The sequence below is a fragment of the Aythya ferina genome, assembly GCF_964211825.1.
Source record: "Aythya ferina genome assembly, chromosome: Z".
NCBI classification, from domain to species: domain Eukaryota; kingdom Metazoa; phylum Chordata; class Aves; order Anseriformes; family Anatidae; genus Aythya; species Aythya ferina.
The window spans coordinates 85590506-85615137 of record NC_140299.1 but is presented as its reverse complement, the minus strand read 5'-3'; the positions used below and the strand labels follow the sequence as shown (position 1 = coordinate 85615137).

Sequence of the window (24632 nt, the reverse complement as noted above, 5' to 3'; positions counted from 1 at the left end):
TTCTCAGGTTCTTGCTCCGTCCTGCCAGCAGGCAGGCTGGGGTGAAGAAGAAGCTGGGAGGGGACAAACCCAGGACAGCTGACCCAAATTGGCCAAAGGGCTAATCCACACCATATGGCATCATGCTGAACAATTATATGGGGGGCTGGACAGGGTGGGGGGTCTGGCTGCTTAGGGATAGCCTGGGCATCAGTCAGCGGGTGCATTGTACATCACTTGTTTGTACACAGTATTATTAGTTTTCCTTTCCTTTCCTTTCCTTTCCTTTCCTTTCCTTTCCTTTCCTTTCCTTTCCTTTCCTTTCCTTTCCTTTCCTTTCCTTTCCTTTCCTTTCCTTTCCTTTCCTTTCCTTTCCTTTCCTTTCCTTTCCTTTCCTTTCCTTTCCTTTCCTTTCCTTTCCTTTCCTTTCCTTTCCTTTCCTTTCCTTCCTTCTTTCCTTCCTTCTTCCTCTCTTCCTCTCTTTCTCTCTTCCTCCCTTCCTTCCTTCCTTCCTTCCTTCCTTCCTTCCTTCCTTCCTTCCTTCCTTCCTTCCTTCCTTCCTTCCTTCCTTCCTTCCTTCCTTCCTTCCTTCCTTCCTTCCTTTCTCTCTCTCTCTCTCTCTCATTCTCTCTTCCTCTTCCTCTTCCTCTTCCTCTTCCTCTTCCTCTTCCTCTTCCTCTTCCTCTTCCTCTTCCTCTTCCTCTCTTTTCCCCTTTATATTCCTTGTATCTTGCAGTTCACTCTCATTCCTTGTCAAGTTAGAACAGTTGGATCTTGGTGCTAATGACCTGGAATTACTGGTAGGTGAGGGATGGTGGGGAGGGAATATGGGTGGTTGGTAGGGGTAGCATCTGTACCTTTTTGGAAGTGTTTCTTGTTTTGTTTTGTTTTGTTTTGTCTGAAATGCAAAGAAGTAGACCCTCAGGTTGTTTGGGAAGATTCTGATCTGCCCAGGATGGCCTAGTCATTGTTCCCAGTGTAATGTTTTCTTTGCGTGTTGGCCCTGTTTCACTTTCTACTACCCTTATACACACCTTGCTCTGCTTTTTCCAAGCCCCTTTGCTCTGAGGCATTCTTTGTTGCTATCTAGCTGCCTAAAGATCTTTCCTTTCCAATGAAATTCTTGTCTGGTACTTTATTTCTCTGCTGTGTTTCACTGCCACCAGCTGTCGTTTTTCACTTCTGCTGGGCTGACTTTCTGCATTTCCCTTCGTAATTTATTTTCTCCTTTAGAAAGTACAGGACCATTCCATGTTGTTCCTGACAGTGATGTCAGCCTAGCATGTGGTGGGTGCCTCCATGGAGGGCTCTGAACCCAAGCCTAAACCTAAGTACGCTGAGAGCCAGTGCATAATCTTGAATTACAGCTCGTCTTGACACTGGGGGAAATCCAGTGATATTTACCTTTGCAGTTGTGGATCAAGTTGTTACTGAACCCTGTTCTTAATGTTCTGAAATGCTTTTTGGCAGAAAGCCAACTAAAATGGGAGACAGAAGAGATTTTGCAGCTTCCTATGCACAAAGCTGCAGCCTGCTTGTGAGAACAGTTGGCTGATGCTTGAACAGCACTCGAGTGGTGCTTTAACTCCTAAACCAAACACTCATCAGTGTGTGTTGTGTTTACAGGTAACAAAAGGAGCAATACTATGAACACGTCTACCATTGCTGATAGCGCTGCTATATCATGTTGGGATTGTCAGTGTTAACCAAAAGCTTTTATTCATGTCTGGGAGGAGGGGGAGAAAGACACATTTCTACTGTGGGTCCAGCATTTCCAAAACCTTGCTACTGGACAGTCCTTCCTGTTGTCTTCCATGTTTCCTGTTGGGAGCTTCCGCAGCCAGTATGCTAACCCAGACACTTCCAAACATATTTGCTGCAGTATTGTGGCACACCAAAATGTTAGTTTCATAAACCATTTGGTGAATGGTTGTAGGAGGTGTGAAAGCAGTAACATCGAGTTTTGCAGAGTTTTAGTGTGATTTGGAATATCCTAGAGTAGTTTCTCCCCTGGAAAGGACTGACACTGCTACTGCTGTGACACTGCTACTGCCCTGCTCTGTTACAGCCAGATAACTCTGGGAGTGCTACCAAACTTGTGCGAGCTTTGGTTAGACCAGAATGAAGTCCTGTACCCAGCTGCACACTGTAATAGCAGAGAAGTCCACATCAGATTCTGTGACATTTTGTTCATGTCCAGCTTGGGCTCTAGTGGTCTGATAAAACATGTCATTTGAACTGATTCAATCTTGAGGTATGACACGTATTCCTCTGATTGTTAAATGTCATGCTCTGCATGAGTGCTTTTTCTTCGGTAGGGCCTACAGCGCAGAGCAACCCCTCATCCCAGTGAGCTGAAGGTTATGAAGAAAGTTGTTGAAGTTCCGTGCAATGAGGTACATGCTGCAAAACCTGGCACAGACCTGAATTCACCTAAGTCAGAAGCGAGTGCTGTTCACTAAGAAATGGATAACTGTACAGAACATGTTGCAGATGGGGGAAATGGAGAGGCAGTGTTTGTAAGCTGGGCAGAAAGAACTTAACTTTTGGGAAATGTGAGACTGGACTGAGCATGGATTGCTTGCATTTCATGAGTTATAAGCTACCTTGTGGTGTGTGCTAGGACCACTGAGACAGCACAAGATACAGCAAGGATACGGAAAAGGCCATAATGGGGAACGTGTGCCTCAATGCCGCTTCAGTCACAGAAGAGGGAGAGAAAAAGAAGGCTTTGGGAAATGGTGTCAAAAGCCTTGCTGAAGTCAAGGTAGACCACATCCACAGCCTTTCCCTCCTCCACTAAGCACGTCGCTTTGTCATAGAAGGAGATCAGGTTTGTCAAGGAGGACCTGCCTTTCATAAACCCATGCTGAGTGGGCCTGATCGCCTGGTTGCCCTGCAAGTGTTGCGTGAGGACTCTCAAGATAATCTGCTCCATGAGCTTCCCTGGCACTCAGGTCAAACTGACAGGCCTATAGTTCCCCGGGTCTGCCCTCCGGCCCTTCTTGTAGATGGGCGTCACGTTTGCTAGCTGCCAGTCAACTGGGACCTCCCCCGATAGCCAGGACTGCTGATAAATGATGGAAAGCGGCTTGGCCAGCTCCTCCGCCAGTTCTCTCAGTATCCTCGGGTGGATCCCATCCGGCCCCACTGACTTGCACACATCCAAGTGCCGTAGCAGGTCGCCAACCATTTCTTCATGGATAGTGAGGGCCACATTCTGCTCCCCATCCCCTTCCACCAGCTCAGGGTACTGGGTATCCAGAGAACGACCGATATTGCCGCTAAAGACTGAGGCAAGGAAGGCATTAAGCACCTCCGCCTTTTCCTCATCTTTTGTAACAAGGTTTCCCCCGCATCCGGTAAAGGAAGTCCATTTTGCATTGATGGATTTAGCTACATATATGGTAAAATATCCTAATTATCTGGGATGTAGACGAGAACCTTATGAGCAGCAGATGTAAAAAGGAAGATATCGCTCAAGGCCAACGGGTGAGGGAAGGATGAACAACTCATTAGGGAAGGATGAACAACTTGTTGGCAGGAAACAAGGCAAAGACAAGCAAAAAAGGCCTACACTGTCCAACAGAAGGTCAAAGTCCACAAAGGTCAAGAGAGCTTAACCTGCTCTTCCTCGTTGCCTTCATCCTGAAAGACCCCTGCCCACGACCACCAGGCTACATTGCGCAGGCGCAGCCGGAAGGAACTAAGGGCAGGCAGTATAGAAATGAGTACTTGGAAGAGGTCCGCCTTTTTGGGGAAATCAATGAATATGTATGAGAGCTCATGTAATATGTAACAGTATTCGTGTATAAAATTGTGAGAGACGAGCGGGCAGGCGCGCACCTTTTTCAGGGAAGCCATTCCCAGTGTGTCCGGTGCACCGCAATAAAGCGTACCTACTTTACAACCTTATGGTTGTGGAGTCTTTTCCGCGCGTCGGTTAGGGCTGTGCTTAGGGGAGAGAGAAAGCTCGGGCTCCCTTTGTAAGTGGAGCTGTGAAATGGCAGCTAAAGGAATTTGTGGACGATGAAAAGCCTTCTGTTGTGAGCACTGTTAACCGCCATCTAACAGTCACTCGCCTGAGGCGATCGGCTCTGGGGCAGATGTATTCCACAGTGGAGTGGGGATCACAGTGTGCAGCCATCAAAGTAGCTGAGGGAACCACCAGAAGCCGGCAGCCCTCACGAGGGCAGCTAATGAGGCTTTGCTGGAGCCAGGAGTGCCCCCCTAAGTCACACAAAGGCAGCCCCTGAGGACTGTGGCTCCTCACCTAAGGCTTGCTGGGCAGCACTTGACGGATGGGCATGAGGAGAAGCTAAAGAACATCATTGAGGGAAAGAAAAAGAGCATCATCACCAGCCTGGGAAGGGAGCCGCAGCCAGGGCAGGGGTCTGGCCCTGTGTCCGCGGTGGCGGGCTCTAGAGCCCAGGCCCTAGGGAACAGCCTGCTGGGGTCCCCGTGCGTGGTGTCCCTGGCTGCCTCCTGCCCTGGTGCCTCAGTGACTGCAGCGCTTCACCTGCCTGCTGGCCTTGGCTGCAGATGAGCAGCTCTGGGGGACCTCTGTCCTGCAGCCCCAGCAGCATGAAGTGCCGGAGCTGGTGGTTGCCCCACACCTCTGCCCGAGTACTGAACCCTCTGGCAGATGCCTTCCCCAGCTGCTGCACCTCCCCAGCAAGGGCCAGGTGCAGCACTGCTACCACTCCAGCCCCTGCGGCCACTCCAGCCCAGTACAGGCACCTGTGTGGTGCTTAGCTGCCAGCCGGGTTAAAGGATCGATGGGCCGAGTTCAATCTCGTGCCGCTATACAAGGCTAAGTGCTGGCTCCTGCTCTTGGTTCACAGCAACCTAATGCAGCCGCCTAGGCCTGGGGAAGAGTGGCTGGAAGTGTGCCCAGCAGAAAAGGACGTGGGAATGCTGGTTGATGGCTGGCTGAACGTGAGCCAGCAGCGTGCCCAGGTGTCTCATCCTGGACGGCATGAGAACTAGCGTGGCCAGCAGGACTAGGCGGTGAGATCAGAGCACATGATGACACTAGTCACCCCAGGACTCTGAAAATGTGCCATTTCCAGTTCCAAAGCCAAAGTCACAGGTGTTTTCTAATGTCTCCCTATGGGCAGGATTTTTGGATGTGCTCTAAATTGTGCTCGCTCTCTCTGTCTATTGGATGTGTGACCACGTTTTCAGAAGGACGGAAAATGCAATGTAGAGGCTTTTTTGCAAAGCACTTCCTGGCACTGAAAGAGATTTCAGCGTGAGGGAAAGGATGTAAATGTGATATGCCAAAAACTGCAGAAAGTGGGAGAGAGCATCTGTGCCTCACACACTCAGCGGTGTGGCCAGGGTAGTATTATCACAGGAAGGATTAATGATTAGCAAGAGATCACAAAAGAACTGGTAAGTTTTGATACCAACAAAAGAAGTTAGCCGTGATGGCAACACTTGGCAGGATACTAGGGTGTCATCGCCACATCTGCCTCCAAGCTGAAGGCTGACAGTGTTATTTACTCCTATGTGGCACTAGAGAACTTTCTAGATTGCTCAGTAGCAACCAGAAGGCACCCTTGTGTGGAGATCACGTTCCTCACAATCCAAACAACTCAAATTACAGAAGTTTCTCTGCAGACCCTGCAGACAGGGGCTTCTCCCTGTTCTAAAAGCTGTGGGGTCAGGGTAGAACAAGCAGGGAAAGTGGCCCAGAAGGTGTCCATGTCCACACTTTCCCAAAGTATATTCACCTTTTCAGACAATGAAGTGCTGTTAGAGCTCCTCCTTTTTGCCCTTATCAGTGGTCGCTCAGGAGGTTTCTGCTTCTTAGGTGCACAGCCAAAGTTCCAAGGGGCCACTTGGGCCTTCTCAAGGATTAGCAGTTTGCAGGCTGACTGGCAGTTGTGTCTGCCAGTGTTTTAGCAGACCTTTGCTGTCAGAATGTCTCCCAGGATTGCCAGGTCACATCCATGGCTGCTCTGGCCACTGAGTGGGAGAGGCAAGGCTCTGGTGTGCCCATGAAGACAAAGGGAGGTCCTTCAGGCACACTGGCGCTCTGGGACACGCCACAGAGCCACAGGGTGGTCCCAAGAGGGTGTGAGGGCACACAGGTGACGCGCGGAAAAGACTCCACAACCATAGGGTTGTAAAGTAGGTACACTTTATTGCGGTGCACCAGGCGCACTGGGAATGGCTTCCCTGAAAAAGTGCACACCTGCCCGCTCGTCTCTCACAATTTTATACACGAATACTGTTACATATTACACGAGCTCTCATACATATTCATTGATTTCCCCAAAAGGCAGACCTCTTCCAAGTACTCATTTCCATACTCCCCGCCCTTAGCTCCTCCCGGTTGCACCTGCGCAGCGTAGCCTGGTGGTCGTGGGCAGAGGTCTTTCAGGTTGAAGGCAGTGAGGAAGAGCAGGTTAAACTCTCTTTACCTTTCTGGACCTGGACCTGCTGCTGGACAGCATGTAGAAGTTTTTTGTTTATCTTTGCTTTCTTTCCTGCCAACAAGTTGTTCGTCCTTCCCTCACCCGTTGGCCTTGAGCGATATCTTCCTTTTTACATCTGCTGCTCATAAGGTTCTCATCTACATCCTTATAATTAGGATATTTTACCATATATGTAGCTAAATACTAATTTGGATAAGTTTTAGTATCTTCCCCATCTCACAGCGGCCTTGTGGCATCTGAGAGGAGTCAGGTGCCTGGGCCTCACGCCCTCCGCCCTGGAGACAGCGTCCCCCTTTTGTCCTGGGTGACATCACAGCAGAGCCCTTTTTGACTCACCCCTGGGACAGCTACAACTACCCAGCACCAGCAGGGCAGCCCCACAGTGTCCACGAGGATTACAATGGGACAGTGCACGAGTCGTGCGGCTCCTTGCCAAAGGGGCACTGACGATTTTGCCCTGGCGGGGCTGCTATTACTTGTCCCCGAGATCCTGAATGCTGAGAAGGATAGCAGATCTGCTGCATATTCTACGTGGGAGACCCATGTGCTTCAGAGGGGTAAGTACGCAGGCACTGCTGGGCCCGTCCAGCCTGGCCCCAGGCTCCAGGCTCACCAGCAGGCTGGAGTCGGGGCTCCACCAGGGACGGGTGCCACAGCATGGCACTGCCATGCCACTGCCACAACTGAGGAAGCCAAGCGAGCGAGGGTCCCCAGCGGGCTGGACGGGACCAAAGTCAGCGAGTGCACCCTGTTCTGCAGCAGGAGCCCGTTTCCCTGGAACATCAGCAGAGGGGTACAGCCGGCGGGGGGCATGCCGGCTCCTGAAGGGCAGGGCAGCTGTGAGCCAGGAGCCAGCCCCAGCACAGCCTCCCCTGGCAGCAGGGGAGGCTCCCAGCGGGAGAGAGTGGAGGGGACCCAGCTCTTGCTGTGGGGACAGGCAGCAGAAGGCTGCTCACCCGGCAGGAGTGCTGCAGGACAGGGACCTTTCCTGCTCTGCTGCCAGCGGCAACCTTGAGGAAAGGGGGCATCAGTGCTCCGACCCAGGGCTTGCAGTCGGCAGGGCGGTGGGCACAGGGCTCAAGAGAGGGCATGGCTCTTCCCTCTGCCTCCTGCCCCGCCTACAGCTCTGTCCATTCTTTTTTAATCAGATGATGCTTCTGCTGCCTCCGTCATGTCTCCGGAGCCCAAGGACGTGGAAGCCTGTGACTACTTCTGGGCTGTTCTCACTGGCACCAAAATGGTAACTGCAGACTTTGTCAGTGCGTGAGGCTCAGCCTGCTTCTCCCAGCTGGGGGCTGCCGTGTTTGCTGCCCACACACAGGCTTTTGGAGGGCTGCTGGCTGTGCTGAGCTGCTGCCCTCCTGGCCCCTTGTGCCATCACTGCACCCCTGTGGTGCAGTGGCCCTGCTGGCCATGTCGCCGCCCTCTCACCCTCCCTATTTGTCTCTCTGCTCCCTGACTGTCAGGAAGAGGACTGGAAGCTGAAGTTTCTGGCCTCGATCCGCACCATCTGCAGCACCAGGATGGAGAGGACATACATGTACCTGCCCAGCGACGAGCTGGGAGTGGAGAAGAAGGTGAGGGGATACCCAGTGGGGCGGGGAGGGGGGAAGGGTGAGCTGTCCGGGCACCAGCCCAGCAGTCAGAACAGCACAGGGGTTTCTGCACACAGGGGAGGGTGGGACGGGCCTCTGTGGGCACAGAGCAGCCTGGCCTGTGCCCCCCTTAACCCCCCGGGTCTTGACGCCAATGCTGGTATAGTGCCAGCAACGCTCTGCCTGCCCTGCAGATCAGTGCCAGCCCCTGGCAGCTTCCCGTGTCCCATCCTGACCATGTTGTCTCTCTCCAGATGCAACTGCCTAAGTCTCCCTTCGACCACCTGCGCACTGTGATGCTCCTGGGCTGGCAAGCTGCGTATGCCATCACTGAAAGGAGGTACCTGCCCCATACCCTGGCTTGGCCAGGGCCTCTCCACAGCATGGGCCTGACAGCAGCGGGCTTCCCCCACCCGGGCAGGACTTTGGTGCTCTGTCTTAGGGCCTCAGCTCTCCCCTGCACCAGATAGGAGGGCAGAGGGTGCCATGCCAGCAGAGCCAGCCGGCAGTGCCGGCAGGGGCTCTCCATTGTCTCCCTTCCCAGCTTTTTTCCCTGAAGGGAGAGAGGCAGGAGCTGGAAAGGGCTTTGTGCACTGCATGCCATGACTGCCCTCTATCCCTGGCTGAGCAGCACGGGAGAGGGAGAAGATGCCTCCACACAAGCCTTGCCCACCCAGTACGGGTCCCACCTGGTGACCCCAGGCCCTGACATCTACGGTCACCTTCCCAGGGCATCTGGGCACTGCTCCTAGTGCCAGCCTCCAATGGGCACCTTCTCTCCTCTCCTTGCAGCAAAGAGAACCTAGCACTGCTGTCACAGCACCTCGGCCCCTGCATCAACGCCATTGGCTCTCTTGCTTCAGAGACGGAGAGGGGCAAGTTGGATGCTTCACTTTATGCTGAGGTAAGCAGCGAGTGAGCTACAGAGAGCCTGCTGCCAGTCAGTTCCTGCGCACTTTTTCCTAGTTAGCTTTGGCTGCTGAAAGACCACGGGAGAAACAGAAAGACAACGGAGATCCTGAGACACCACTGGGCAGGTTGCTGGCACCACTGGGCAGCTGAGGCCTGCCTCAGGCAGCAGGCATTCAAGCCAGCTTCCCATGAGGAAGGACCAACAAAAAAGCACCACCCGCTCTGTCTTCCTTACAGATTCTGAAATCTCTGGACAGCGTGCTGGAAGTGCTGGTGTGTACTTCATCGGACTACACTGCCGCTACGCTGGAGATCATCTTGCGGGTCTGTCCCCAAGGCCGCGACGGGCTATACCCCCTTTCCAGGCTCTTCTCTTGTTCAGGAGAAGCCTGGGCACGCTGTGTAAACCCTGCCCGGCGCTTGGCAGAGCTGCCGCTACGGGAGCTGCCACTGCATCCCAAGGCAAACCAGCAGCTTTTCTCTTCTCAGGCCCTGCTGCCCCTCACAAGATCCGAGAAAGTGGCAAAGCGTCGGTATGCCGTGGGGAGGATTGCCAGTCTGAGCGAGGCCCTGATCCCCACTTCTCTGATGCAGGTAAGGAGCTGGTGGTTCAGGCAACCTCTAAGCACTCCCTCACCCCTTCCTGCTGTCTCAAGTGCACTAGCTCAGCCAAGCTGCCACTGTCCATCCTCTCAACCCCAGGACTCGTTCACAAACAGAGTGGGCACGGTCAGCGTTCGCACCTTCCAGACGAAGCCTGTGCCACTCCTGGGGCAGCTGATGGGGTGCCTCACCCTGTGCTGTGCCGAGGAGGACGAGAACATCAGCTGTGGGTCTGCAGAGGCTCTTCACGCCATCCACAGGATCGTGATGGTGCGACAGAGTAAGAGAGGCTGGGGTGGGCTAGCACCTTCCAGACACGAGGGCCCAGTCAAGACCAGGCATGGTGATACGCCGCTTTGTCCGCCCTCCCCAGCTAGAGGAAAGAGCAGCACATTCCTCCAAGGGTGGAGCAGGGGAGCAGCCGTGCTGCACCAACCCTAGGGGGCTCCCCCAGCCCCTATTGGAGCAGCAGGATGTCCCCTGGGGCAGTGGCTTAGTAGCACTCCTGAGAACCAGTGGACTGGAGAGCCTGTAGCAGTAGCAGCATCGTGGGGCTTCTCTCCTGCTTCAGAGCAGAAAGCCGGACCAAACTCTCTGGCCTTTCTGCAGACTGCGAGGCGGTTTGCCCTCCTCCCCCTTGCAACAGAAGACCCATTTCCTCCCTGGCATGTCTCCTGTCCCCACCCCCTACCCTCCACCCAACACAGAGTGCCCCTCTTTGACAGACACAGCGCCCTGCCACAATCAGAGCTCTGCTTGGTGTTCTCAGCTGTCTTCTCCAAGCAGCAGCTTCTGCATCATTCCTACCACTCACCCACTCTCTGTTTGCCTTGCTGCCCAGGCCACCTGATGACACCTACCTATCCGTATCTCTTTCTGGAGCGGGAATGCCCAAGCACCTTCCTGCCCAAGGACGCTGCTAGCGAACCGACGGTAATGAGCCCCTCCCTTCCTGGGATTCTTGGCTGTGAGGTTGACAGGAGACCTGGATGAACCAGTGCCCCAAGAACTGCGGGCAGGAGGCAGGGTCCGTCACAGCCTCCCAGCAAGCCGGCTGCAGGGTCCCACCATATCTCAGCAGGGAGCAGCCAAAGGCTAATGTCAGTGGCCAGCATCAGCACTGCAGGTCCAGCTGTCCTGGCCACCCACAAGGCCTGGCTGCCTACACACCGCCAAGTGTGCCCTGACCCTGACCTCCACCACCTGCCTTCACCCTGCGGGGCAGTTCCCTCTCCGCAGCCACTGAGGCTACAGTCATCCCAGCCCAGGCCGGCCCTTGCAAGCCCACGCCAGCTCTTGCTCCTGCCTGTGCTGGGGGCACAGTGCCAGCACTGCCCTGGCTCTCTCTCCAGAGCTGCCCTCGCTGCTCAGCTGCAGCCCGCCACCAAGGCAGGCTGTGTGACATGTCTTCCCTCTCGCAGGTATTTGGCAGCTTCCTCTTCCCTGTCGAGAGGACGGACTTCATCCTCACCATCTTGGAGGGCATGACACACCCCAGGGTCTCTGACACAAAGGTGGTTGCCCGCGTGTTGGATATGATCACAGACTCACAGATGGAGGAGGTTAGCAGTTTGCAGACAGATTGCCCTGTGCTGTTGCCCTCTCGGGGGCCGTTCTCCCTGGCCCGGGTCCACGGCTTGGGAGTCCCCGACAGCCATTCGGGCTGGCAAAGAGCCACAGGAGGGAAGCATTTGCTGGTGGCAGCTGGGGCCATGGCTGTGCTCCGCTCCATTCTCCCTCATCTCTCCTCCAGGTGCCACGGGTCATGCAGATCATCCATGACCACCTGGCGTCGGTCAGCAAGGAATCACTCCTGGACATCCTGAAGAGGACCCTTTTCCAGATCACCTCCTTGCACCCTGAGCACGCGGTCCAGGGCCTGCTGGAGGTCTTCCCGTGGTGCGATAGGTACAGGGCCCACCCACCCACCTCTGGCACAGCTCAGGACCCTCAGGGCCGGCACAGGCCAAGGGGCAGTGGCTGGGGTGGCCCCATCGACAGCATGCTTTGTCTCTGCAGGGTTGCCACGGCCATGTGGCAGACGATGGTCTCCGAGCCCTGCGTTGCAGAGGACGTGCTGAGAAAGCTGCTGATGCAATACATAGGGCCTGGGCACGATGGCTTTGGCCCACACCACAACTGTGTCCGTTCCTGGGCTGTGAGTTCCTGGACCAGGCCTCGCTCACCCCCAGTGGGGCTGCACTCCCCTCCCCATCCCCTCCTCCCCTCTTCCTCTGTCCCCAAACGCCAGCCTTCCCTGGGGCTCCCCAGTCAGGGGGGCTGGGAGCCAGAGCCCAGCAGGGCCACATGCACTGCTGGGGCCCCACTGCGCACAGGCACGCAGCCCACCCCTGCCCTGCCGCTCTCTGTCCTCCTCCCTCCCCGCCTGCTCCTGCCTTGCTGGGCAGCCCCGGGCAGGGCAGCTGCCTGGCCCAAGCAGGCTGCAAGGTTTGGCCCAGGGAGCTGAGGACAGCTGGCAAGACCCCCGGGGCCTGCTGGGCCCTTTGCTCTGGACACGAAAAGCTGGCTTGCCCATGCCACAAAGCAGAGACGAACCCAGGGAGCCGCTGGGGCTGGGCCCCAGGCCAGGCAGCCAGGCAGCGGGCTCTGGCCCGGTGCCTCCATCAGCTCAGAGCGACGCCCCACCCCCACCTCCCTCACCCCCCAACCCGCAAGCTCTGGCAGTGCTGCAGGGACACCTGTGCACTGAGAGCTGCACCTGACTGTTTTCTGCAGGTAACCAGTGCCATGAACAAGATCTTCCAGCTGCCCTCCAGCAAAAACATTGCGCACTCACTTTTCCACAAGCTCTACATTGCCGTGCTCTTCCAGATCTCCTTCATCCATGAGTGCACACTGCAGGACTTCAGCAGGAGCAGCAGTCAGATGGGGGAGTGCATGTGGCCTCCAGGCATCTTTCTCAGGTGCTCCATCCCCTCTGCCAGGTCTGTGCCCCAGGCCGGAGCCAGCGCTGGGGCGCCACATGTGACGCGCATTGTGCTCTGCATGCAGGACTGCGGTGATGACCATGAGAGCTCTTTTCCAACACGTGGGGGGTGCCACTTTGGTTGAAGACATCCAGACGCAGGGTGGCTGGGACACGCTTTTAAGACATGAGACCTTCCACACAGGTGTTGCTGTGCTGACTAGGTGATTGCCTCATCAGTTGTCCTTGTCTCCCCTGGCACTCTTCCCCCAGAGGTGGAGGGCCCCACGTGATCCCCTTCCTCGTGGCTGGTGAGGTGTCCCCAGGGGTCCGAGGGACAGCGTTGACCCTCAGTGCTGGTGACTGAGGGATCTCAGGAGAGACCGGCAGGGGAAGTAGCCTCTTTGATCTTTAAGGTCCCTTCCAACCCGAGCCATTCTACGATTCATTCTATGATTTCCATGCTGCTGCCTCTGAGAGCTCCTTGGTGAAGGGCTGCTCTTGCCCAGTGCAAGAGGAGGACTCGCAGGACCTGTCACCTTCCAATGCACTCCTTCCTCGGGGACCAGTGGTGCAGGAGAGTGCTGGGGCTGGCTCTGCAGGCAATGCCACAGCCTGCACTGGAGCTGTGTGGCAGAGCAGCCGGAAGGGTGGCCAGAGAGCGCGGGAAGGCTCAGTGGCCTGGGGATCCAAAGTGGTCAGGAAATGGCATCTGTTGGAAGGCCACAACTTGTGTGTAGGCAGGGCATCCCTCAGTGAATCGAGCACATCTGTGCTCGTCACCCTCCATGTTTGCAAAGGCAAGGTATGTGGTGAAGGGCGGGCGGCCTCTCCTCAAGTGGATGGCACCAGCTGCTGAAGCAGAGTGCAGAAATGCAAGCCTTGCCCTGGTCTGGCCCATGGGATAACAGCTAGCGCTGAAAGCACAGTCCCAAGGAGGTTTGTTTGCCCAGCTTGGTACTACCAATGCGTTCTTCCCCTGGCCAGGGCTCTGCGAAGCAAAGCACCGCTCTTCGGTGCCTCGGCGTTTGAAGAGGCAGTCATATGTCTCCGCCAGAGACAGAAGCACAAGGAGATCACCGCCATGGCTGTCTTCATGGAGGTAGGGCCTAGCAGCAAGCGGTGCCTCTCCAAGGTGCCTTGAAACTCTGGGCTCTCTGGCAGATTCAGCGTGCTGCCAGGAGTCCTGCCGGCTGGGCCAGGCTCTCACTGGGCTGCTGGGTGTCTTTCAGTTGCTGGACTGCGTAGACTTTGAGCAGCTTGTCAATGCCTGCATCCCAGACATTCTTCATTCACACCTGCACAGTCAGTCCTCGGTGCTGCGTGGGATGGCGGTTACAAGCCTCGTCACGCTGTCTACGAGACCCAAGATGGTGAGTGGGGGCATCTGGGCCAAGTGGCGGCATCCGCCTGGGGCTGGGCTGCAGGTGCTGTTGCCCGCAGAGGCTTGCTTGGACTTTGCCAAGAATCGGGAGGGGCGGTAGTGGCTCCACTGCTCTCACTGCCTTCTTCATCAGCCCCTGAGCGCTTCTGGGCAGCCCCTGCCTGGACTGTGCAGCACGAGGAGAGCGGCACCAGTGTCCGCTCAAAGGCACCTCCTGCTGTGCCAGAAAGAGGTCAATGCCAGGCCCCAGGCCAGCCAGCGCAGGGCTGCCTCAGCTGCAGGAGCACTCTACCCAGAGCAGTCATCCTGCTGAGGTTGGGAAGATGAGGCCCCGCACAGCGCCAGGCTGACACAAGTGGCTACTTCTGCAACCCAAGGCAGCAGCCTTCTGTCTGAAGGGGCCTCAGCACGCTCCTGGAGACAGACCTCTGCTCTGGGCTGTGCCTGCTGTAAGCAAAGGGCTTCTGCCAGGATGGTCTTCGGTGTTTCTGAAACAGAACTGCTGTGTTTCATGTAGGCAGTAACTCTGCAAGACCTGCTGCCAGAGGTCGTGCAGCAACTGCAGGATGCCAACAGCGACATCAGTATGAAGGCCGTGACTGTCCTCCGCAACACTCTGCGCCTAGCAGATGGGCAAGTGGCTGGCCCCATCGCTCTGCAGCTGCCTGACAGGCTCCTGCCCCTCTTTGAAAACGTAAGTCTGGTGGGCAAGCAGGAGGTTTGGCTAGCGTGGCCACGGGGCACGTGAATGTGGCCTGGGGGTGGTGCGTCCCTCTCCGCGTGTCTCACTGGCCTGCGAATTCTTCGCCCACCACGATCCCTGGGCACGTGCTGGAAACGTTTTGCTTGGTGCTTCTTGGGCTCTCCTGCTGGGGCAGCCCCTCCCTGTGCAGAGCCCTGCAGATGTGTGCTCCACAATGGCAACTTCTCCTCAGCCCCTTGCTGCCCATGGCCGCTTCTCCCCTTGCCATGTGTCCCCTTGCCAGCCCCAGGGTGGACCATCTGCAACCCACTGCCTTGCCCTTCCTGTGTCTTGAGCCATTTTGCACTGCCCACACACTTGGCCTACCTGCCACAGCTCACTGCAGAGTAAGAGCCAGGAGCGTGTGTCTCCCTGTCTGCCACACCGACCCCTTGCTCACTGTGAGCTCGGAAGAGCCTGGACTGAGGTCCTCCCTTGTTCTGTCTCACCAGGAGTGCAGCTGCATGAGAGAGCTCTCCATTCTTCTCTGCAAGGATGCCATGGAGGTTGCAGAGGGCACCCATAAGATGGAGATGAAGAAGCAAGTGCAGAGCACCATCCTCCCCCTCTTCTTCCACCTGCATGACCAGGACCAGCGTGTGGCTGAGGTGGGGACACTAAGCTGAGCATTCACTTGAGGGGGCAACACCCCTCAGGAGGGCCTGAGCATTAGGGGCATGGGCTGTTAGCAAGGCTCCCTCTGAATGTGCCTCACCTCAGGGCCAAAGCTCCCGAATCCAAAAGAAAGGTGCAGAGCCCCTCTGTGCCTGCACCAGGCCCACCACAGCCATTTTGCCCCTACTACACCTCCGCCTGCACAGAGGGCCAGAGTGGAGGGGCCTCTCCCTGCCCCACATCCAGCCCCGCATGCAGCCCTCCACAGAAAAGCCCACTGGGAGGCTTCCTGCAGCCCCAGAGCTGTCATGGGCCAAGAAGGTGGGCACGGACATTTTCCAGACCTGCCCTGCCTGCTCCCAGCTGTGCTCAGCAGTGCTGCGTAGCCACAGATACCTAGGCACTAGAGTTTTCACGGGCATGCCAGCTGTGCCTGCAGGTGTCTGAGGCCAGTGGTGAGGTGCCCAACAGTTGTCGACCCCATGTTATGCACAGGGACCCGCCAGATGCCTAGGCTGAATGCTCCTTTGCTCTCTTGGGCATGAGCACCCTGGAGCCGCCAGCGTGCTCACTGCAGAAACCCTGGCCTGCAGGCTGCCCTGGGCCACGCAGAAGGGTGCAGCCCCTGCCAGGGGTTGCAGGAGCCAGCATGGCTGCCAGCCTGGGAAGGGAGCCGCAGCCAGGGCAGGGGTCTGGCCCTGTGTCCGCGGTGGCGGGCTCTGGAGCCCAGGCCCTAGGGAACAGCCTGCTGGGGTCCCCGTGCGTGGCGTCCCTGGCTGCCTCCTGCCCTGGTGAATCAGTGACTGCAGCGCTTCACCTGCTTGCTGGCCTTGGCTGCAGATGAGCAGCTCTGGGGGACTTCTGTCCTGCAGCCCCAGCAGCATGAAGTGCCGGAGCTGGTGGTTGCCCCACACCTCTGCCCGAGCATTGAACCCTCTGGCAGATGCCTTCCCCAGCTGCTGCACCTCCCCAGCAAGGGCCAGAAAAGCCCCCAAGCCTCGCCAAGGTGCAGGACAACCAGGGCCTGTCCAATGCGCAGTGGTTTCATCTCCCACTCTCTGCTGCTCTGCAGGCCTCTCGGGAAGCCCTCCTTGGTGCTGCCAAGCTCCTGAAGTGGAAGCAGCTCAGGAACCTGCTGGAGACAGCGCAGCCACAGAGGATTGGCAAGTGCCTGGTAAGGACAACTGCCCGAGGGCTCCCAAAACCTGGCCCAGACAAGGCCTGCCAGCCCTGGCCCAGGGTGCAGGGTGGCTACCCTTGCCTCTAGCCACTGCTGCAGGCCAGAGCCCCCAGCCTGCAGCCATACACGCACCCCTACCCCCACGCCCCGGCACGTAGCAGTACAGGCTCTTTGACAGCCTCGTCGCTCTCCCAGGTCCCAGGCATACCGACAGCTGACCCTTGGCAGAGGGGTGGCACCTCAGCAGCCTGCCCCTTGCTCCCTCCAAAGCCTGGCCCCAGCACCAGCTGGCTGCTGCTTGGGCATCAGGCTATCCCAGCAGGGGAAGCCAGTCCCACGTACAGGGCTGGCCTGGCCAAGGGGCGAGGCTGCACCAGCCCCATCCACATGTACTATTCTCTTCCAGCTGGTGGGGCACAGCAGCAGAGTGGATGACTACCTGTGCCAGAGCCTGCCATACCTGTGGAGCCCCCAGGAGCCCCTGCAAGAGGCGGCCATCAGGTTCATTGGTGAGTCACAACCCCATGGGCCCTCTGTGCCCCACAGCAGCTTGGCCGCAGCCCCAGCTGCTGCTGAATCAGCCACGTGGCTGCAGAGCACTGCCGGCTCAGAGTGGGCCTGGAGTGCCTGTGGGGGCTCCCTGCTGCCCTCGGCCACCCCCTGCCCATGCAGTGGTTGCTGGTGGGAAGCTTAGCGAGTGCCTCACAGCCTCCTTGGGTGGTGTCACACTTGGGCACACATGGCCAAGCCGGCAGGGATGTTGAGGGGGGGACTGTGTCTGGGGCGAGCTGGCCAGCGGGATCTGTGATGGGCCGTGTGTACCTAGGGCTTGCCGGGCAGCACTTGGTGGATGGGCGCAAGGAGAAGCTAGAGAACATCATCGAGGGTGAGTGAGGGCAGTGGGGTATCAGCACGAACTGTCTGGGAGGAGAAAAGACCCTGGGCAGTGAGCTGCAACCCCTGCCCCAGCTGAGGAGGTGGGGTGGGCTTGGCAGGAGGGGTTCCTGGGCGTGCTTCCCAGTGATACAGGCTCTGAGCTGCCCTCTGTTCCTTTCCATGTCAGCCCTGAGAAGCATGGAGGGCTACAGCAGCCCTTCGGTCTCCTCCCTGGTGACTGAAACCATCCTGGTCCTGAGAACTTCCTCCACATTCAGCCTGCAAGCACTACGTTACCGGCTCCGGAGGGTGTGGGAGAGGAGGCCCCGTGTCCCGAGAGCTGGCTGGCTATGCTGCTGCAGCTGTGCTCAGTGCTGAGCCCAGCTCCAGCCCTCGGGCCCCGCCGAGTAACCTCTCTGCTGGACTTTCCCCAAAGAAACAGCCCTCTTTCTTCACTGCTTGAACGTGTCATTTTTTTGTGTGAAAACTGAATGGTTAGAAAACTCCACGGCACCAAGCTGCTCTGCTAGGCTGTGAAACCAAGAGGAAGGAAAGCTTTTGCTTCCCTGGCCACAGCGTGTTAGAGCAACCCACCGCCTTTGCCTTCCTGGGCGTCGGGCCATTTTGCTAGGAACAGCGCGATTTTAGAGTGAGCCTGATGGTACGGAACTGAGAGATTACATGACCAGCCCTGAGTCTAACTGACAACCTACTCATGTCCTCTGGATGAACTTTGCTCATTATAATCTCACTACAGTGCCAAAATACACCTCCATCCCCAAGGCTACCCGCCTCCAAGGTGCAACTACCTCTCACTGAGCACACGCTCTGAATTTCCCTGAGCAAAAACAAAAGCCAGGAAAATGTATACCAGTCACAACAAAGGCGCATATGACTTGAGTCGCTCACTACCTAAAAGCAGGAACATAGTAAAAAAAGGGCTCAAGAGAGGAAAATGTTGGGGAAGACACCACCACAGACAAGTAGGGAGGACGTCGCTGACTCCTGGCATCAGCCGAAGGCTGCCGTGCTGAACCTCTCTTCCCCCCTACAGGGATGCCTACAGGGTGAGGTCTGAACCCTCAGTTACAGCGAGTGCTTCCCTGGGAAACCTAACATTCTCTATAGAGTTGTTCCACAAGTTAACGTATATGTAGCTGGTTGTGTTAGTCATATTCTTGGTATTTGCACGTGCTTTGCAGACAGAGTCTTCATCAGCGGCAATCCAAAAGAACCTGTGCTCGTGTTGCTCCAATAAACTACACCAGTCATTTACTAGACTGAAAGTGTATTACACGATATGTGCATCCATGATCACGATCATTTAGTCTATTGAATACAACTGGATTTATAGTTCCAAACAGGGCATCGCTCAGAATCCAAACCCAGCCACCCCCAGCCCCTCTGATATCTGAGGACAAGTTGGAACGCAAGGGGGTTTAGGTCCTGCCAAACTTCCTTATCCTTTAACACAACATGCTTTACTAAACGTCCGCTACAGTGGAGCAAATTACTAATGTTCCGGCAGATTCTATCACCTCAGTGCTACAGGAGGTCACATCCTTATCAGCAGGGGTAGTTCAGAACCATGAGGGGTTAGACTGCATAGTAGCATCCCATGGAGCAGTAGGTACATGGCTGCGTTGGAGCTGCTTGCTTCTACGTAGGTGAAAATCAGGTGATCGCCAGTGATGCTGTTATCTCAAATCCTTCGTGCCCCATGCTGGCTGCCCAGTGGGCAGCTGAGCACCACACAGCTGCTCTCTCACTCCGTCCTTGCACCGGGAGTGGGGAGAGAGCTGGAGGGGCCAAAGTGAGCAAAGTCATGCATTGAGGTAGCGCCCAAAGAGAGCGGGCTGGCTTCTGCTGGGATGTCAGCCATTGCTGTGATGAGCACTGAGCCTGGGCCAGGGAAGGCGCTGCAGCTGACATGCGAGAAAACGGAGGGATCAGAAGTAGCCAGTGTGGGTTTCTGAAGGGCTGGTCCTGGGTCTTTGTGCCTAAAGGCAGGACTCCGCAGAACCACCAGCAGGGGACAGGTATCAAGTCAGGGATTACTTGAACAAACTCAGCCACCATAAACAGAAATGGAGGTGGGTGCTCTGACCAGCTCCCCAAACACAAGTAGCGGTATGCCATGACACCCCAGGATCGCAACCCTATGGTTGTGGAGTCTTTTCTGCGCATGAGTTTGGCGAGCCAGGCAGGAGGACTCTGTTCGGCTGCAGGATCGACTGTGGAGCAGACCTCCTAGGCGCGCCCCAAGCCCCTTTTTCTCTCTCAGAGGAGCTCCTCTCCCAGCCGCTCACTGCAGGGATACAGGAAGTTCCTGTGGTTGCGGGCAAACGGTACACCTTAATTAAGGTAAGCCAATTGGCCGGGGAGGTCGATAAGCCGCATACAGATGTCTAGCGTGCAACACGAACCCTGAAGGCGTCTTGGGAGGTGGCTGGTAGAGTGGCCAAACGGAGGTGGCCGATAGAGCGGCCAAAAGGGGTTTTGAGTAGAAGCTGCCATACCCTGGTTCTAGGAACCACAAGGAACATCCTGAAGATCATAGAAGAGACGGGAGGAGGGTAGGCAAGCTTTAATGGTAACTGGCATAATGTTTGCAGCTGCTGGGGAATAATTCTAATTGGAATAATAACTGTATGTTGTTGTATATGTAAAGGCCCGGGCATTTTTGTTAAAGTGTTCTTTTAAACATATGTTAATATGTGAATATGTAAATATAATATAAGAACTGCCATTGAGGTGTATGCCTAAGGGAACGAAATTTGCCCAGGCATATTATCTGCTCGTCGGGTTTAAATGTCCTCAGTGTAATTGTCTACAGGCAGTTAATTTACAGTGGTCTGATTTTATTTGTGTATCTCTATATATTGTGGATTTTGGAGGGATTGGGATTGACTAGTAAAGAGCTCCTAGGAAAATGGTGGAATATTAACTGCTATAGATTAGAATGGGAAAAGGTCAAAGCAAAGAAATCCCGCGGAAAAGCCCCCTAGAATGTATACTAACACATTGGAGGGATATAATGGGAAGAGGGGGGACAGAGAGTAAAAGAACTGTTATCAAATATTGTAATCAGTGGTGGCCACTTTATAAACTAGAGGATGGAGAGGAGTGGCCCCACAATGGAACTATTAATCATAACACCGTATTACGGTCAATATGTCCTTTATTACAGTCAATAAAGTCCTTTGAGGAGAGAAGGAAAATAAGATGAAATGTAGTATACAGATATGTTGTTTCAGCATCTTAGAGAGAAAAGGAGCGGAGTTAATTGGCCCTTGACTGAGCCTTTGGTGTTGGCATTAGAAAAGTACAGGCTGGAGAAAGATAAAGGAAGTGATAAAAGGGTTGTTGAAGGTGTTAAAGGTGTTTAAAGTTGAATGAGCAGGGAAAGAGGATGTAGGAATTTTAAAAGCTCTGTCTCAGCCCCAGGCTGAGATCTCAAAATCACAGGTGTTAGCCCTCTGGGGCAAAGGGATCATGATGGGTCCCAGAGAGAGTTGTTATGGAAACAGAAAAGCAGTTAACTCTTAAAACAACCTGAGTTCATGTGCAAGCTCAGATTGCCAATGGGACCGCTCAGGGAACTGTTGACAATTGCATTCCCCTGACCGACCCCACTGCGACCCTAATCATCCCGAAAATTATGAAGTTAAGTTAATACTCAAATCTGTTTGAATTGGGAATTGAGAATATGCTTCCAACAAGGTCCAAAAGAAACCCCCATGGAATTTTTGGACCAACTTTGAAATGTAATGGAAAAAAAAATAAATGAAAAATATTCGGACCCAGATCTCTCGGATTCAGAGAACAAACTGACTAGCCTTTTCCTAGGGTAATCAGCCCCTGATTTTGGCAGAAATAACGGGGACCTGGGGAATCTACCCTAACGGATCCTCCACTGGTTATAATGAAGATAGGGGAGAAACGGAAGTGAACTTTCTTATTGGTATGGGGGCAACATATTCAGTTCTAAATCAAGCATTAATGGCTTTAGGGAATGATTATGTTAGGGTAAAAGGTGCAACCGATCGACCTGAAAAGGCTTATTTTTGTCAACCTTTGAAGTACAAGTTAGGGAAACAATGGGGCATACACAGATTTTTATATATGCCTAACTCCCCAAGGGCACTCTTAGGTAGAGATTTATTAGAGCAATTAGGAGCAGTAATAAAATTTGAAAAAGGGGAGATTACTCTGGAGGTAAAGGATCAACAATATATACGGGTAATGAGTTTAGCCCTAGTCAACCTGCCAATGGAAGGACAAGTTAATGAAGAAGTCGTAAACCAGGTATACCCAGGCGTATGGGCTACTGATGAACCTGGGAGAGCTAAAAATGCCCCACGTGTTGAGATTCGGCTCAAGGAGGGAAAGCAGCCAGTGAGGATCGAGCAGTACGCTCTAAAGCAGGAAGATAGGGAAGGAATTCGACCAATAATAAAAGTGTAAGTAGGATTGTTGAGGGAATGTGAATCCAATTTTAATACCCCTATATTACCTGTCCACAAGCCGGATGAGTCATATAGGGTGGTCCAGGATCTACGGGCAATAAATAACTGTATTAACACCAGAACTAGCCTGGTTTACAGTTTTTGACTTAAAGGATGCCTTCTTTTGCCTCCCTCTCCATGAAGCCAGCCAGAAAAGATTTGCATTTGAATGGGAAAACCCCAAGAGTGGGCGTAGGACCCAACTCACCTGGACGGTGTTACTCCAAGGCTTCAAGAATAGCCCCACAATAGTTGGAAATCGGTTAGCGAAAGATCTTGAATCCTGGGAGGCCCCACCAGGAGAAGGGAAATTGCTGCAATATGTTGATGATATTCTGACTGCTACTAGAACAAGGAACACCTGCCTGACTTGGGCGGTGAATCTGCCAGACTTTCTCGGACTCCAAGGGTACAGGGTATCTAAGAAAAAGGCCCGAGTAGTACAACAACAGGTAACCTATTTGGGATATGAAATCAGTGCTGGGGAAAGGACCTTGAGACAGGCTCGAAAAGAGGCAATATTCCAAACTCCAAGACCACAAACAGTGAAGGAACTATGGACCTTTTTGGGTATGAGCGGGTGGTGCCATCTATGGATTTAGAATTACGGACTGCTTGTTAAACCCCTGTATGCACTCACGACTACTGAACAGAAATGCCTTCAATGGAACAAGGAAGCAATACAAGCTTTCAAGCTACTGAAGAAGGCCCTGACGTCAGCTCCAACTTTGGGACTCCCAGATGTGAGTACGCCATTTTACCTTTTTTCCCACGAGAAGCAGGGGATTGCCCTGGGAATATTAGCACAAGACCTGGGCCCATACCGTAGGGCAGTTGCTTATTTCTCCAAACGATTGGACACAACTGCAAAGGGATGGTCTGGATGTTTGTGAGCGGTTGCGGCCATAGTACTAAACATCCAGGAGGCCGAAAAATTTACCTTGGGCCAGAAAATAACCGTGTTAGCATCCCATACGGTATCTGCAGTACTGGAAGCAGAAGGTGGACATTAGCTCTCCCCACAAAGAGTTTTGAAATATCAGGCTACAGTGGTGGAACAGGATGATGTGGAAATTGTAGTCACCAACATTGTCAATCCAGCTTCTTTTCTCAGTGGGAACACAAGGGACCCAGTGCATCACAACTGTCTGGAAACCATCAAAGCAGTATATTCGTGCCGTCCAGATCTGAAAGACAATCCTATGGAAGACACAGAAAACTGGTTCACTTATGGGAGCAGCTAAGTCGTAAGTGGCAAACGACACAATGGTTATGCAGCTACCACTTGTAAAGAGGCAGTAGAATCCGGGCCTTTACCTGCGAACACCCCTGCACAAAAGGTGGAAATAATTGATCTGACCCGAGCCTTGGAATTGGCCCAAGACAAAATCAAAAACATCTATACAGACTCAAAATATGCCTTTGGGGTTGTACATGCGTATTGAGTGATCTGGAAGGAGAGGGGATTACTGAATTTGCATGGCAAAAATATCAAGCATGCAAAAGTAATCTTGAAGTTGTTGGAAGCACTTCAACTCCCTGAGAAAGTGGCAATCGTGCACATCAGAGCACACCAAAAAGCAAACTCAGAATTGGAAAAAGGAAATGAGCTGGCAGATGTAGTGGGTTTACGTGGCAAGGTTTTGGTAGCAGGGAGCCATAGGGGTGGTTTCTGTGAGAAAGATCTAGAAGCTGCCCCATGTTCAGGAAGGGCCCCATTGTTTTCCAGATCCGAGCCAATAAGTGATGTTGTTTTGCGCCTCTGTGAGAGCATATTTAAGACAGGGAAAAAACGCTGCGCCACACAGCAGCCGGGAGAGTCAAGGGAGTGAGAGAACAGCCTTGCACGTGCCAAGGTCAGTGTAGAGGGAGGGGGAGAGGTGCTCCAGGCGCCGGAGCAGAAGTCCCCTGCGGCCTGTGGTGAGGAGCATGGTGAAGCAGGATGTCCCCCTGCAGCCCATGGAGTACCACGGTGGAGCAGGGTTCCACGCTGCAGCCCGTGGAGGAGACCACGGTGGAGCAGGTGGCCCTGCACCGACGGAGGCTGCCGCCTGTGGAAGACCCCTGCCGGAGCAGATTCCAGGCCGGACCTGTAGCCCGTGGAGAGGAGCCCACGCAGGAGCAGGTGACCCAGCAGGAGCTGCTGCCTGTAGGGGAGCCAGGTTGGAGCAGTTTTCTCCTGAGGGATGGACCCCGTGGTACGGACCCATATCTGGAGCAGTTCTGAAAGAGCTGCTGCCTGTGGGAAGCCCACGCCGGATCAGTTCATCAAGGACTGCATCCCGTGGGTGGGACCCCACAGCACAGGGGACGAGAGTGACCGAGAAGGAGCGGCAGAGAAGAAGTGCTGTAGACTGACCATAACCCCCATTCCCCCGTTCCCCTGTGCCGCTCGGGGGGAGGAGGTGGAAGAGGGTGGATGGGGGGGAAGGTGCTTTTGGTTTGCTTTTTCCTTTGTTTTCTCACTTCTCTCGCTTGTTAGTAATAGGCAATAAATCTTACTATCTCCTTATGCCGAGTCTGTTTTGCCCGTTACAATAATTACTGCGTGATTTTCTCGTCCTTATCTCAATCCTTGAGCCATTTTCACATGTTTTCTCCCCATTCCTCTTTGAGGAGGGGGAGTGAGAGAGCGGCTGTGGTGGAGTTCGGCTGCCCACTCGAGCTGAACCACGACAGCAGACAGAGAGGCAAAACATGCAGCCAAAAGGGAGGTAAAAACAGAAGGGGCCCTGATCCCCAGTGGGCAAATCTCCCTAGAAGGTAAGCCCAAATATACCAAGGAAGATCAGAAATTAATTACTGATCTAGCAGGTTCCTATAACGAGGAAGGGTGGGCTCTTACCCCAAGGGAAAATGATTATTC

The 24632-nt window shown here is 54.5% G+C and overlaps 3 protein-coding genes across 4 annotated transcripts; all 3 read left to right on the top strand.

Annotated features, from left to right (window-relative positions):
- Window positions 1-6513: 6513 nt before the first annotated feature.
- Window positions 6514-11317, top strand: LOC311427358 (uncharacterized protein; the record flags this gene model as incomplete). The annotated part of the gene is made up of 11 exons (XM_084504669.1): window positions 6514-6982; window positions 7574-7665; window positions 7892-8002; window positions 8275-8360; window positions 8813-8924; window positions 9170-9256; window positions 9422-9526; window positions 9635-9815; window positions 10377-10468; window positions 10957-11104; window positions 11289-11317. The coding sequence occupies exons 1-11, from the start codon at window positions 6826-6828 to the stop codon at window positions 11315-11317; spliced, it is 1200 nt and encodes a 399-aa protein (XP_084360795.1). The 5' UTR covers window positions 6514-6825.
- Window positions 11318-11643: 326 nt separating this feature from the next.
- Window positions 11644-14882, top strand: LOC311427357 (maestro heat-like repeat-containing protein family member 7; the record flags this gene model as incomplete). Its single annotated transcript, XM_084504668.1, has 7 exons — window positions 11644-11693; window positions 12272-12459; window positions 12548-12685; window positions 13449-13563; window positions 13694-13834; window positions 14363-14539; window positions 14832-14882. The coding sequence occupies exons 2-7, from the start codon at window positions 12284-12286 to the stop codon at window positions 14880-14882; spliced, it is 798 nt and encodes a 265-aa protein (XP_084360794.1). The 5' UTR covers window positions 11644-11693; window positions 12272-12283.
- Window positions 14883-15092: 210 nt separating this feature from the next.
- LOC311427325 (maestro heat-like repeat-containing protein family member 6) lies at window positions 15093-17802 on the top strand. 2 transcript variants are annotated; one of them, XM_084504638.1, is made up of 5 exons: window positions 15093-15195; window positions 16275-16376; window positions 16789-16891; window positions 17209-17268; window positions 17446-17802. In XM_084504638.1, the coding sequence occupies exons 1-5, from the start codon at window positions 15115-15117 to the stop codon at window positions 17634-17636; spliced, it is 537 nt and encodes a 178-aa protein (XP_084360764.1). In that variant the 5' UTR covers window positions 15093-15114; the 3' UTR covers window positions 17637-17802. The 2 variants fall into 2 exon arrangements, with proteins under 2 accessions (XP_084360764.1, XP_084360765.1); XM_084504639.1 differs by lacking the exon at window positions 17209-17268.
- The last annotated feature ends 6830 nt before the right edge of the window (window positions 17803-24632 follow it).